The 15,449-nt window shown below is 42.7% G+C and overlaps 2 protein-coding genes across 3 annotated transcripts in view; both read left to right on the forward strand.

The window, feature by feature from the left end:
• The window catches only part of mrps23 (mitochondrial ribosomal protein S23), a 244,791-nt gene that overhangs the window by 14,917 nt on the left and 214,425 nt on the right, over positions 1-15,449 (forward strand). The window lies entirely within an intron of this gene.
• The window catches only part of brip1 (BRCA1 interacting helicase 1), a 50,324-nt gene that overhangs the window by 6,147 nt on the left and 28,728 nt on the right, over positions 1-15,449 (forward strand). For both annotated transcript variants that reach the window (XM_079272574.1, XM_079272573.1), the window contains exons 5-13: positions 512-648; positions 2,829-2,948; positions 9,369-9,641; positions 12,167-12,385; positions 12,542-12,741; positions 12,831-12,963; positions 14,036-14,196; positions 14,311-14,485; positions 14,734-14,874. In XM_079272574.1, coding sequence (XP_079128700.1) covers positions 512-648; positions 2,829-2,948; positions 9,369-9,641; positions 12,167-12,385; positions 12,542-12,741; positions 12,831-12,963; positions 14,036-14,196; positions 14,311-14,485; positions 14,734-14,874 — 1,559 coding nt within the window. The remainder of the gene's footprint in view (positions 1-511; positions 649-2,828; positions 2,949-9,368; positions 9,642-12,166; positions 12,386-12,541; positions 12,742-12,830; positions 12,964-14,035; positions 14,197-14,310; positions 14,486-14,733; positions 14,875-15,449) is intronic.

The following is a 15,449-nucleotide window of genomic DNA, read 5'->3' on the forward strand; positions in this document are numbered from 1 at the left end:
GTTGGATTTTTCTTTCTCCTCTGTCTTTGGCATTAAGCAGTGGATTTTAGTCCTCTACCTTAGGGAATATATTTATTCTGCTTATTTTACCATCAAATTAGGAGCACAGAGGCAGAATGAATGCCCACCATGATGCAGAATCAATGCTGTCTCTTAAATACATTAAAGCAGCCATGGATTTCCTTAAATTCAATGATGCACTTTAGTAGAAGTAGTATCCAGTATTGCAGTGGTTCCTGACTTTTGTTGGAGCACATTTTCTGGACCAGAAATCAGAGTGTCTGTTTTATACAGTCCAGTGAATTAAATACCAGACAAATGAAAGGAGTTAATGTAACAGTTGTGTTTGTACAGTATTCTAATTGATCTATTGCCTGTCCACAGAGCTAAACGCAGACATTGTCCTTCACAGATGAGATTCAACCGAGGACTTCGTTCAACCAGAACAAAGCCATTTCCACACTTCATTTCTGTTGCTATATAATCTAATGTTGCACTTGCTGTGTTTCAGTGAGAACACCTGAGGAAAAAAAGAAACCGTCCATCGCCTCTCGTCTGTCTGAGAAGTTCCTGTCCAGCTCTGACCGCGAGAAGGACGACGACGACTTTCAGCCAGATAGGAAGCGCATTCGCACTGCCGAACACAAGGTGTTGTAGATGCTTTGTATACACTGTTGTACATTTATACTGGATTTACTGTATATCAAATTTAAAGGGTGAATATTTCTTTCTTAAACAAAGGAATACCAATATCTGCAGTGGTTCGATGAGGTTGCCGTTTTGTAAGTACTAGATTTGATGGTAACTCACAGTATAGTACTATCAATAGTGTGTTGCCTATCATATAGGGGTAACTAATTACAAAACTCATGGGACCTTTGGATTAGGGCTGGGCGGTATGACCAAAAATGCATATCACATTATTTTGTAAGATTCTGGAGGTTTTCCGGTATATCACGGTATTTTTTTTTTCTCGCGTTAAAGCATTAATTAATTAATGCCGAAAACAACCAGCCAGCGAGCGGTGAACAGCTGTTTGTGTGGTGTGTCTTCCGTTCTGTCACTTGCTGTTTCCTTCACCTACATTCCCTTGGGTCCTAAGCCCCTCCAAGTACAGCTTCTTATCACCCTCCATGTACCAATGTACATTTATAACTAATACCACACATATTACACGGTAATCAGCGTTGCATATGTGTCTGACCTAAATACCTTTTGTTCAGTCTTTGTTCATCCTGCATCGCTCTTTTCTGTTTAATGTAATGTTACTGGAGCAACAGAGCCTCTCCCAGCTGTTAGCAGACTGTTGTTGGCGAGCTTTACCCAGCATGCAGTTCGGCGGTGAAATTTTATAAATGTACAATTATTAGTGTTACAAATTGTTTGTGTCGTGGTGTTTTGCCCTGTTAAAGAGCGTTAGTTGTGGGTTGTTCATTTTTGCTATAAAGTTATGACCATAGTGACAGAACGGTTCCCTCTCAATACACTTAAGACAACTAGCTCCGACCGTAGCACTCTCAGCGGCGAACAATATATTTTGCTCCCTGTTGAAGAGCGACAGAAGTTGTTTCGGCTGTGCACCGGTATGACTGTATATGAAAAATTCATATCATACGGGAAATTAAAACCCAGCCCTACTTTGGATCCCATCATGGTTTTGAGTCAACTTTTAGAGATGCCCTAATCACGTTATTTTGCCGCTGATACACATAACGGATGGTCGGTTTGCCGATACAGAGCTTGTATTTGTTGTTTTGTCTTGTTATAGCAGCTGATATAGAAGGCTCCCTAAAAATAGTTTCAACCATCTCAAAGTTAGTCTCAACAATCTAGCCTACATGCTGTGCTTTTACTCATTTCCTGTCATCTATAATCTTTGTTTCGCATAAAAACTCACAATTCAAATGACTAAGAATAATAATGCACCGATACCTTTTTATCAGACCAAGTACAAGTACTTACTTTTAAGAACATGCCAGTACCAATACAAGTACTTAATAATACCATTACCGAACAATAACTTTGTTGCTGACAATTCAATATTGTATTTTCCTGATACAAACAGAGCATTGTTCTTTGCAGCGGGGATGTTAATAATTAACAGTTTGACCGTGAATCAGTTGAACAGTTAAAAGAAATATAAAAAATATAAACTGAGCAGCTTGTCACTTAAGAGAGACTAGCGCTGCTCCTCCTCAAGTGAGCCGGAGCAGCTGTCATTCGCACCCCGATCCGAACAGCCTGCCTGATCGGTACTGCACATGTGCAAAGTGAGGAAGGAAGTAGCTAACGAGTGAGCTACCTCTCTTCGTTCTCATCTCTGGTGACAGTTGCGCAGTACCGCTCGGGTAGGTTCTAGCGGAGAGTGTAAGGTTAGCGAGAGCTAGCAAAATGTCATCAATTTGGCAGTATTTTATGTTGTGGCAATTTATCATCATGTTCATTTTAGATGTAACTTGTAGCGGTTATCTCTGAATAATGTGTGCATGCAGACAGCTCATCCTGACCTCACAAACTCGGCGCCATCCGAACTCACCAAACCCAAATCCCAAATGTATCTGGAAAATCCCCCAGTAAAACGTTGATTTGTACAGTATGCCAGGGTTCAGTTGTGAGAGTTAGTTTAGTTTTCATATGGGGTAAGTATTGATATCGCTACATGTCTAACAAAATGTCTGCATGTATTAATGTACAACCCCCCGTTAGCATTCTTCAAAATAATGTGTATTGATGATAAGAAGGCAGTCTTGTGAAGTATTGTTATTGCTGCTGGTTGAGTGATGTGCAGCTCAGTGGAGTAAAGTCTCTGTTTGTTTGTTCGTCGGCAGCGTAAAAAGCAGCGGGGAGTGGTGTTCATAGATGATGAGCTGGAAAATGAGCCTTCAGGTGCTCAGACCTGGACCACCGAGCCAAACGCCCAAGCAGCTGGTCTGTCCTCATCGTGCTGCGTGAGTACACTCCAGGCATAGAAGCTGAGTTACACCAATAATATTGCTTTACTGATACATGGGGTAAATGTTGTGCATACATGGCATGTTTCAGAAGATATTTTGACATGTGACGGTAGGAAAAGGCTGTAGAGGTGGTTAGATTAAATTCAAATGTATATTATGTGGCATCACAAGGACAGGTTGTGGAGGGGCGCTACATCCTCACCCAGGATCAGGGCCCACAACCCAAAATGGCCGCCGGGCTAGAGACTACAGCTCCCAGACTGCCTCATCATGCACCCAGCTGTAGGTGCTTAAGGCCCCACTCTAGGAACAACCCGTGACACTACAGGTGGTGGAGAATGTGGGCAGTGGGGCTGAGGATTGAGAGTGAAGATTTGGAGTACTTTGTTGGATGAAGAACCCCCTTTCTCCTCCGGGACGCTTTAGGTTTATTCACGACCTTTTTTGTTTGAGGTGTGATTTTTGGAGTTAAAGGAACTGCCAGTGAGATGGGCCAATAAAACCTTTATTTTTGTTTATACGGTCTGATTGTACCTGTTTGATGCTCTCTTTTGCACTGCCCCACCCTAGGGACAACCTGTGACACTACAATATATTGTGCTTTACAAAGCTAGTGTGTGTGTGTGTTGCCTGACTGACTGACTGACTGTGTGTGTGTGTGTGTGTGTCCGCGGCTAATCTCCCATTCTGCTATGGGGTCAATAAGTCTCAATATTAATAAAGTCACACAGAGGCATTCACAAATGATATATCATTATTTACACATGAATGAATAAACAAACAAAGCTCATCCTCAGATACAGTCGAGTATCACCATGCCAATATCGACACATCAGGTAGAGATGAATGTCTTCTGGCACTGTTTGGTAGCTAACGTTCCCTCTGATGCAGTGACACAAACTAGGTTGTTTTTTTAAATGAAAAGACAGACATGGCCATAACACCTTTGCAACAAGTTCATTTGTTCTGCTTTACTTGTCATGTTATTAGTTTTTCTTCCTCATTTGTTTTGGAAGGTGGTCCTCTGAAATGTCTTAACGATCAGAAGTGGTGCAAAACACCACGACACAACAGTTTGTGACAGATACAATTTGTAGCACTAATAATTGTACATTTATAAAATTTCTCCGCCGAACTGCATGCTGGGTAAAGCGTGCAAATCGGAGGTGAAGGAAACTGGAAGTGACGGAAGACATGCCACACAAACAGCTGTTCACCGCCGGTTGACCAGCCGTTCTTCTGTTAGTTTACGGCGTTAATTAATTAATTCATTAAGCCAGTGGCGGGCCGTCCTATAATTACGTCAGCATTACATGCCGCTCAGTGTCCATGTACATGCTCTGACTATCGTGAAATGAAACTTAACAGCCAGCCAGCAGAGGCTGATGGGTAGTGAATCACATCACGTGATGCAGATAATCCAATCAATGCATTCTGACTGAGTTGAGCTGCACCATGATAGAGGGTGCTGAGCCGAGGAACGACTCTGCAGCGCAGTACGTTCAAGTTGTGTAAAGTAAAATCCCTTCTTAATCTCTTTGGGTCGAGGCTTGTCATTAAGGAATGACAGTGGATTCCACAGCCAGACCAGCTGAGAACATTATATTTTTCCTGAATTTAGGCTTTTGCATTTTCTAGATGCTCAAGCGTTATTCAAATGACTCGTACATAGTTACAGCCTTAAAAACGAATAGAAGCTGTGGCGCCATAATGTGGTTATAAGGTGGTATTTCAGCTGCAGGACCACTGCATTGAAGCGGGAAAAAATACCGTGAAACCGGTAGTCTTAAAAAATACCGTGATATGGATTTTTGGTCATACCGCCCAGCCCTAGTACCAACGCCTAGTACTTTTTTACATTAAATGTCCCATTCTCTACCAAAACAGCTGACTACATGGGGGATACCAAAATATGTGGGCATATTGAATGAATGATTGACCTTTCACTGTAGAGACAGGTGTAACTTGATTAGTTAATGATGACTCTGTTCTTTCAATGTCTCCGTAAAGCCGTTCCTGTGAGCCAGCATGCACAACATTAAGGCCCAGTAAAGCACCTCAATCATTCATGTCAGTACTTGCATCTGTGCTTTCCTTGTAATGACGTGATGCATCTGCTGTGAAAAAGGACCATTATGCATGCTGGCTTACTGGTGCAGTTTACCAATTTAAATTGTGGTTTTATGAGATGTTAAAATGTCTGTTGTGATAGAATAAGAACTACTTTATTAATCTCCTTTGGCAAAAATCTGTGTCATGAATGATCCACAGAAACTGAGTGGTTAATCCTCATGTTGCTGGTAGAGTAGATTATAGTTTAGCTCCTTTTGGACCACTTATTTTAGGGTTTCACTGTCAGCAATGTGTTCAGTATTACCATTCACTGTCACCACTGGGTGGCGGTATACTCCACCGAATCCACTAAGGCTGTGATTAAAGTTTCAAACACACATGGGCTTAAAACGGAACGATTTTCAACATTGCAGGTATTCATGTTTTCACAAACTGATATGTTTGATTTAACCTCTTATCACTCCTGTAAAATTTTCCTAAAACGCCTATCCAAGGTGTACCCAAAGTAAACTGACAGCTCTTATTGAACCATTGGGAGTACATGTATGGTTTTAGTCTCTATTGAAAGGTAACACTGAAGTTTCTAAACAATCACCAAAGAATCACTGTAAGTGCTACTAGCATTGAGCTAATGAAGCTACAACGCACTGAAACAAAAGGTTTTTAGTTCCGCCTGGATTTATTTTGGCCAACAGATGCCTGCAGATAACCATGGCTGGGACTTAATAGCTGGAAAACACAATGGTACCATAGCATGTAGTCATAGTACCGGGTACAAATTCAAATTTGATAACAATACGACAGAAAATGAATATTTTACACATGGTTTACTAAGAGTCCGTCTGAGCAAAAGTGCGTTTTATGGGGCGACTGTTAATACCTGTCTTGACAGACCAGTTGTGTACATGACATAATTGACTCTGACGGCCCGCCCAGAGTCAGTGTGTGACTCTAGATTTATTATGGACCTGTTCATGAGACTACATTGGTTTTAGTTAGGTGGAGCTAATATACTGACAACGTTGAAGCTGCATTTCCTCAGTCATCAAGTAATATGTTTCCTAAAGCTATCTGCGATGCTGTTTCTGGTGAATAATCCATGTTCATGAGATCTCTCCAGGTCCCAAAGACCAACAGGTTAGCCATAATCACTCGATGTGCACAGTCACTGAATGCAGCTCACAGGAATGGTTGAACTCTCACAACTGGGTCTTATCTTGCCACAGGTGTGTGGCTTGGATTTGGAGCCGTGGATGGTCGGAGGTGGAAAAAGAGGAGGGAAAGTGAAGTCGAAAAAGCGCGTCCGTCTCTGGTTTCCCTGCAGCTACATGACCCTGGCTCTTTTGTCCCGCGAGCGCTGACTGATGGCCTGAATGGGGCCCTTTGAAGCAAGCTCCAGTTTTAATTAAGAGGGTTTGCCTCGCCTGGACCGCTGATCTGTGAACGCCACGGGGATAAATATTGAATGGGGTTCACCCGCTGGTTACTGCGCCCGAGGGATAAACAGGTGCTTTGGAGGGCAGGTATTTGCCAAGGCCCCCTACCTGCACAGTGTGGTCATGTTGGGAGGAGGGGGTGTTCGGTGTCATGTCTTCCGAAGTATCGGCTGTTGAAGCCTACCCTTATTGGAGTGAATTCCAAGCCCTCGAAAGCTGTGGAATGAGGAGCAAATTGGCGTCCAGTGAGAGGCGCCAGTGATACCTAAGTGATTCACTGCCTGCGGCCCCTCAGTGCCCTCGGACCGGCCCCCTGGAGTGTGAGATTGCCATCTCTCAGGTGTTGGCAGGGAGTCGAGCAACAGAAGCCTACCTGTGAATATTCTGAGGTGTTCAGTAACACCACTGACTTCTGTTCCGTCAATTCCAGAAAGCTTTAGCTGTTGCATACACCTACACCTGGAGGTGTAGGTGTACCAAGGGAACTAAGTTTACCTGTGCTGAGTAAAGGTAGTAGACCTGAAGACACGCAGTACAACTAAAGAAACGTACACATACAGTGTACCTGTAAATGCTATCTTAATGAGAAAAAAGTTTACTCATTACATATTGTTTGAAAGACAAAGCTAGCATTCTCATAGCTAGCGGCACCCAAAGAGCTACGCCAATGGCCCTGTTATGTTCTTGTTGGCAGCAGAGCTGGCTTCTCTTTTGCCCCTTTTGCCAGTTATCTGCATTCCTTCCGAGGGGGTGTCTGCTCTGGGCTGTGGGGCCAAGCTTGATATCTTGTTGTCCTGGCATCTCAGGAGGCAGGCGCGTAAAAGGATACTCTTGTGTCAGCTGTTTCCTGCTGCAGCTTTTGACAAGGGCCTCTATTCATCAGCAAGCCCTTCTACACCCACCCTCCCCCCACCTGCCAATGAATAAGTAATTATTAGCCATCTTGGGGCAGGATATTTGGATGGCTCTATTTAATGTGGCAGCAGCAGGTAAGGTGATCGGGCTCAGGGCCCAGGCTGTGGAGCGCAACTGTTCCAGAGGAGAAAGGTAACCTGAACTGGTGTTGGGGCCCTGCAGCACCTCTGTTTGTTTTTCACATGGGCTCAGGGCTCGTTATCCCTCTTAACTCTGAGAGTGGACTCTCTAAGGGCTCTCTCTGGCCTACACTCCATCGCACATTGTAATATTTGATGGGCAAACATGCTTGGAAAATTTGAGCTGCCCGGTAACTCGAGCTACTCGTCTGTCATCAGAAGTGCTACCTTCTGATCTCTATGATAAGTTGTGATGCCTGACAACACATACCATTCATTCTTACGTGGAATCATTCAGGTAATTTGTTGAGGATTTAGGGATAAACTTGTTTGCCAAGCTTGCAAGTTTTGTTAATTCAATATTAAGAAAATGGTGGTAATCTCTAAAGAAAGAGGCCAGATACTTTTTTCTTTTTATTTTTTTTATTTTATTTTATTTTTTTTTTAAAACATGTCTCAAGATAATATCATGCAGTGGTGACGAGGTGTGCATATCAATGTTGACCCATTGGTCTGATGCCATCAGATGTTTAGCAATTGAAAGTTTCACAATATCAGATCTTACTCAAGGCTCATCTGATGGTAAAACTGCCTTGTAGGGGTTCATTTCAGGAGGTCACCAAGCATTGTTATTTCAATAAAAAGACAGTGGTGGGTGGGCTGTAGTTACACTTCTGGAAAATCAATTGAGTTTATGTATGAGCAAGGATTGCTGGGTAATTTGGCAACTAAAATATTGTAAATTCAATATTGCTATAAAGAGGACCTGATCAGTGATTTACAATATAGCCCACATTGTTCTGATGCATCCAAAGATAATGAAGGGATATTTACCTTGGTACAAACAGCATGGGGAAATGCTTGACAGACTATCTCGCAGTATGGTGTAGGAGTTTGTATTTCATATAGAAATAGCCAGTCTTCTCTGGTCTTGTTCACTTATGTACGTCACACAGAGGCATCGGCATTCAATTGAGACCGTTTTATAACCAGTTAAGTTCCTCACTGTAACGTAAAATAATTATGACTAATTTTATTTCATCCATATTTGCAACATGCATAGCAACATTTAAACAAAACATTCACCCTACCAACCCTCCACCGATCTTTTTCATCAGCAATAAACAAAATCTATGAATAAGTGAAGAGTACTAGCCAATCAGAGGCAGAGTAGTAGTCTTTGAGGAATGTAGGTGAGGAAAAATAATCAAACTGTAGCGCTGCCTTGCTGTTAAGTGTTTCATTATCAAATTTATAACATCCGAATAATGTCAAATGTGAACACTCCTAGTGAGTTCTTTAAACTTCCTGCTGTTTAGGGGTGTAGCCTGTCTTCCAACACAAAGATATTAGCCAGGCAAAGACTAAGCTTTCAGCCTCACTTTTGGCTGCTCTTCCTAGAAAAGGGGAATAATTATTGTATCCCAACTCATTTAGTCGACATCAAGTCCTCTCTGCTGGCTGGTTCCTGTAGGAGTTCCTCTTTAGAATCATAACTGTAGTATAACTGCTACTGTCTAAAGGGAATACTGCTGTTAAAAAGAACCTGATTTGTTGAAAGTGTTTGCAAACCAGATGTTATTGCACTTTTGTTCATATAGCAGTACTTTTAAAATAAAAGTGCGCAATACACTACTTTTGAATTCATTATTGAATTTTGCGCATACCAATGCGATTCAAATTTATTGTCATTGCCCAGCACTAATTATTTAACAAGGAATTTGGGAGTCATGGATTGTATAGAGTCAGCGCTGTAAAGCTCTGTTTTATTTGCATAAAAATGACAGTTGCCAGTGTTTTTATTGAACCGAACAAGATGTGTGACTCGGCTGCTTTATAACCTCTCAGTGTTTGTCTGTTTCTCTTTCCAGTCCCCTGAACCCTGCTCCCAGTGCCAGTGTGCTTCAGCCAGAGACGGTGTGAAGGACAAAGACGGTGACATCAAAAAGAAGATTCCTAAGATCTTCTTTGGTACTCGCACACATAAACAGATAACTCAGATCACCCACGAGCTGAAGCGCACAGTTTACTCCAGTGTGCCCATGACCATCTTATCCAGTAGAGCTCACACATGTGTCAACCAAGGAGTGGCGCCTCACTTCAACCGCAATGAACGCTGCAAGGACCTGCTGGATGCCAAAGATGTGAGGACGAACACTTGCATACATTCACATTAAACCCATTTTCAACTTCGGCTTTAAAGTAAAACTCAAGCTGAAACGTGCCTTTTGAATATCCAATAGTCACTCCCTGTAAGCAGGACGATGTTTCCTCCCTCATAGAGAACATGAACACCTCATGAAGATGACAACCTTTCTTTTTTCGGACAATTATTAGTAAATCAATTTGCCTTAAAGCAATATCGTCAGTAGGGGAATTTCAATATCGCCCAACCTTAATCTGTGTATATGCCACCCAATAAGTTATAAGACATGTCGATACAGACACTTAAGACATTTTATGTTTGAGATCATTTGGAAACATTGTCACCACTACATAGTTTGACCAGTGAGCATTTTGCCACTGTCAATGTCCCGCTTACTTCATAACTTGGTCACAGTTCTTTCAGGAACCAAATTGAAAGGATTCTCATCGAAATTGTTTCTTTGTTGCATGCTAATTTAAAATAAATATTACTTCTGGTATCTACTTTATAAACCCAGACAGGCCATACATTTGACATGTGAATTTATCCCACTAAAGGCACAACCTGTATGTGTGCTATAGTTCATTACTTAGCCCAGGTCAACCCCCCCCCCCCCCTATTTGTTTACATCCTCTAGTCTCAAAAAGAACTGTTCTGGACCTGAATTGGACTCCTTTGACCCCCTTCTAGCTGTGGAATCCAACACCCCATGACACACTTTCTCCATGGAATCAAACCTTTATCCACTGGTTACAGAAGCTGATGAAAGACAACATATAACAGACCTAACATTTTATGACAACTTTATAATACTAAATACTTACCTGACCTCAAACCATCATGTACGGTGGAAAGAGTTTTTCGGTCACCCACAAGCCCACAGGTCACTATCACTACCAGACAACACTCCTTCAACAATGTAGCCTCAGCAGCAATTATGCTGCTGCAATGGCCACAATAGGTCCAACCGGCTCTTTTTGACACACTAAAATGTCGAGAACCATTGAGTGAGCTTTTGTTCAGAGATGTGAGACACTTGTAACGGGCTCCTACTGCAACAAGGACAATTACGCTGTCAGTGGAGGTGTTTGCCACCCATGGCAATTCTCTCACTTTATCATATTAAATAGCTGGCCCAGTCATTACCCCTCACTGGAGTGGATGGTACTGATGCTCTCTGTCTTCATCACCTCAGGGTGTAGTGTAGTCAGTGTCAGGTGACTATGCTGTGTAGACACCGTGATTCAGACACAGTAACACCCATCGTCTTAAGTCAAAACACCTACCAAGTGTTTTAACTGCACTGTAACCGGTCCTGACTTTCCCAAATGTTGCTGCATGTCTATTAATCTCCCCTTTCACTGAGCCGACCGGGTTCAGTTTCAGCAAAGTGTCCAAGCTTGGCACATGACTGTGAGAGGTAGACCATTTCATCCAGAGATCATTATTGTGTCTGGAGGTTACTGAGTGTACACCGTGTCACCTCAAGCTGTGAAATCTTAAAGAACAGGGTGGGACATCTGAAGCAGACACCTCTGTTGACAGTGTAATTGGGGCTTGGTACATGAGATGCTGCTTCTTTACACTTCTACGTTCACTGTATGAGTGTCAGGACATGTAACCTACGACAATACCTGGAAGACCTGATCATAGGAAGCCTCTGAAATACTGTACGTCACCTCTGGTTACATGTGACACTAGAGAGAAGGAAATAAATCAAACGGTCCGGTTATCTCCGATATATAAGAAATTCTAATGTAACATATTTTAAACTATCTGGGTTAGTGACAAATACAAAGGAATGCATAACATTCTGAAGACTGCTTTTAACTGATATTGTAGGCTTTTAGTGTTTCCCCATTATATACAGCTGCAACAACTGATTGGATTTGTCAATTGACAAACTGCAATGTTGATCATCAGTTAATTATTTTGAGTAATTTATGAAGAAAATGCCAAACTTCACTGGTTCCAGATTCTCACATTTTCTAATCTTCTCTGATATGTTGGGTTTTGGATAGAGATACACCAACGGCGACTTTCTCTGCCGATTTCCAAATAAGAATAAAAAAAGACCTGCTTATCCTGTTTTTTTGCTGATTATTTCTTTCGAAGAACTATAATTGACGGCAAAGCTCCAGACTTACTTTTTTCAACACCGTCCCTGAACCAACAATAATTTGAACCTCCCCAAAGTCAATTGGGGTGAACATGTTCAATGTTTTTCTTTTTCTACTTTGTTGTTGTCTCCCATAGTAGTTATTTGCATGAAAACACATTCAAATGATTCTACATTTAAAACAATCTGGCATTAATAGTTTTAATTACACATTATCAGCCGCTTTAGGGAAAGGGTCTTGAGCGGAGCCCAAATTTAGTTCAGGAACTTCTCCCCCACAGTGTGTTGAGATCCGTACAGTGTGGTTCCTGCAATGAAAAGGGACTCGGTGCGATCAGTCAAACTGCGTCTTCCGTGATCCGTTGAATGCGGCTGACATTGAATGAAAAATGTGTGTATTACAGGGCAGGTCATGCAGCTACTACCATGGTGTCCAGAAGATGCGGGAACAGCGCACACTACGCTCCTACGGACTCCATGACGCCTGGGACGTTGAGGACCTTGTCTCACTGGGCAAACGGCTCCGGTCATGCTCCTACTATGCTGCCCGTGAACTTATGCAGGACGCCTCCATTATCTTCTGTCCATACAACTACCTGCTGGACCCAATGATCAGAGAGAGTGTGAGTAGAATATGGAAGACAGGGTGCAGGAATTCTAGAACAATCTGAAGGGAGCAACACGATTAGTTCTTAACAAAGGACCAGATCATGTGGCGTGTTCAGGGATTAACCACTCTCCCTTCTTCCTCTCTTCCTTTCCATCTACATTTTCACCAGATGGAGATCAACCTGGCAGGCCAGATCGTGGTGCTAGATGAAGCCCACAACATTGAGGACTGTGCAAGGGAGAGTGCCAGCTACACTTTAGACCACCACAGTCTGCAGCTGTCCAGGGATGAGCTTGACAGCATGGTCAAAAACAACATCAGACCCTCCAAACACGAGCTACTCAGGGACTTCTGCCATATCCTGATCAAGTTCGTGATTCAGTGAATTAATTGCTCATCTGTGGTGCTCGTAATTTGAGTAGATATGAACTAAGAATGTATTTTTGTCCATGGTGTAGCTGGATCCAGGAGAGCCAAAGCCTGATGTCTGAACGGGGATATGAGAGCGCCTGTAAAGTCTGGAATGGAAAGGATGTTCTGGGCATCTTTCACAACATGGGCATCACTGCTGACACCTTCAGCGTTCTGAAGGTACACCAGATATCTAAGCTTTACTTCTACATGAGGTTTCCCGTACCTGTACACTGCCAGTATTAGTCAGTCCACTTCAAATGTTCACTCTAAGCCTTCAGCACTGAACCCTCACTGATTTTGATGGACATCAAATGTGTGGTGTCAGGGCCTCAGTGCAGAAGGGTGTTGGGGCTCACTGTATGTGTAATGAGACAGCAATCATGTTTACTCGTCACAGTAATGCCTAAAGATATCCATAAATGGATAAATTAATTGGAGTATTTGTTGTTTGCTACGCGATAATAAGCAAAATAGCACAGTTGGATCAAATCAACATATTTTAAAATGACCATCATGCATAAGCAAAGTACATATTGTGACATGTGGGTTTATTCTTACAGGAAGAAAATCCTCTCGCCAGCTCCATGCTTTTCTTGAATGTTTCATTCAGTGACTTGGTGGGATCATGCATCAAAGTCTGAGGACAATAGAAAGGGGCAATCATAACCTTTCCTCCACCGTGCTTAGACAATGTATTACATGTTGGGCTTTCAGTGGGTGTTGCTTCAGATTTTCAAACTGGAAAAACTGAGGAACTTTTCTTGAAATGTTAAATCTCTGTATCGATCACAGTAGGTGTTTGTAGCCGATTGACAGAAGCAGTAGCTAAATCAAGCTTCACTTGATTCCAGTAACACCTACTGTATATCAGATGTTTCTAATACTCTATCACCAATAGTTTGCTTCATACAGATACTTACGTTTTTAAAATTCCGACTGACTTTGTGAGGCTGTGTACTGCCACATCTGTGGGTTTATTTTAAGGCGATGAGGGACCGTGGTTTACAGTCCTGACACTTCCCAAAGTCGAGGAGAAAACCAAACCTAATCCTGTCCATGCTTAGCATTTATAGGTGTCTATTACCACGCTTATCACACCATTCAAGCCTTTTTGACTGTGATGTGCTTGTATTTAAAGTTTGACACCCAAGAAATGACGGCCTTGTATGTGCTGCATGTTCTTATTTGGTTTTAGGTGTCCTGTAATAATCAACAGCACTGTTTTTTCCCCCACGTCTTCCACTGACAGAAAAACCTAGCAGCAGTGTTGGAGAAAGAGGAGCGTGTTGGTTTGATCAATGGTAAAGAGGATATGGTTCAGGTCCCAACCATCAGCTCTGCAACCTCCATTGTCCTCAAAAATCTCTTCATGGTGCTGAGCTTCATGTACTCCTCTGAGGACAACTGCAGGTCAGAGACCAACCAAAGAAAGCCAGATCAAAGTCCTGTGTCATGCCAGTGCCTCAGATGAACTGTTGTAAGGGGTCTAGGGTTGAACGATGGCTCAGGTCTCTGTGTCTGTAGGGTTGCTGAAGACTACCGGATAGCTCTGCAGAAGACCTGCGCTTGGACGAACCGAGTCCCACCCGACACCCCTGATGCCCAGGGCTTCATTGTTCCACACCACAGGAAACGCCAGAGCGCCCGAGTCAAGACGGAAGTCCTGACACTCAGCTTCTGGTGCCTCAACCCCGCCGTGGTGAGAGGGTAGAGATGGCACAGCATGCCATGTACGCCAAACTGAGCTATTACTGAAGTCTATAGCCATTTATGGATGACTTAATAAGTCTGTAATGAAAGTTACCTGCCAAGTCCTGGTAAAACATGTCACAAAAATATTATTATGGGTTCTTCAATCTCCACCGTGCCACCCTAAATATGATATGCTTATGGCATAAATTCCAGCTGAAACAGTGCTTGGAGGTTGATTGTGTCTGTGTCTCCCAGGCTTTCTCTGACTTCAGCAGGTCAGTGCACAGCATTGTGCTGACATCAGGAACCCTGTCCCCCATGAGCTCCTTCTCCTCTGAACTCGGAGTGAAGTTCTCCATCCAGCTGGAGGCCAACCATGTCATCAACAAGTCCCAGGTCAGTAGGGTCATTTGTGGTGCAACGGACCTTAGTTGATCTGTGATCCGTACGGATCTAACTCTAGGTCTAAGCAGCTTATAATACAAAATTCTTTGGGACAGAGCCCTGTATACCTGCTGTAATAACAAAACAACGACAAAACAGTTTGTATCAGTGGAGATGGCTTATTAATGTTTGTTAGATTTGCTCTCTTTTTTTCTGCTGATCTAATCTGTGTCTCACAAACGCGATCCGTTGCACCCCTTAGGTTTACCATGTCACTGAGCCTCTGGAAACAATGACTTATTTGACAAAGTATATGCTGTATAAAAGGATATTTAGCTGCTCGATTCCTGGATGTTTGGTTTGATAATATGACTTAAAACCTCCCTCAGGACTCATTGGAATCCCTAAGCTTCCTTAATGCATCGTGTCAGAGAGATATGATGGTATCCATCAGTCTCAATCGGGTTTTAAGGTGGATCACGCCGCTGGAAACTTTGACCCCGTCTCCACACCTATACCGCTTTTGTCCAGCAGATGTCACAGTCTGACCATTAGATTGCAATAATGTTGTCACTTGTATTTGCGAC

The sequence above is a fragment of the Melanostigma gelatinosum genome (assembly GCF_949748355.1).
Source record: "Melanostigma gelatinosum genome assembly, chromosome: 7".
NCBI lineage: Eukaryota > Metazoa > Chordata > Actinopteri > Perciformes > Zoarcidae > Melanostigma > Melanostigma gelatinosum.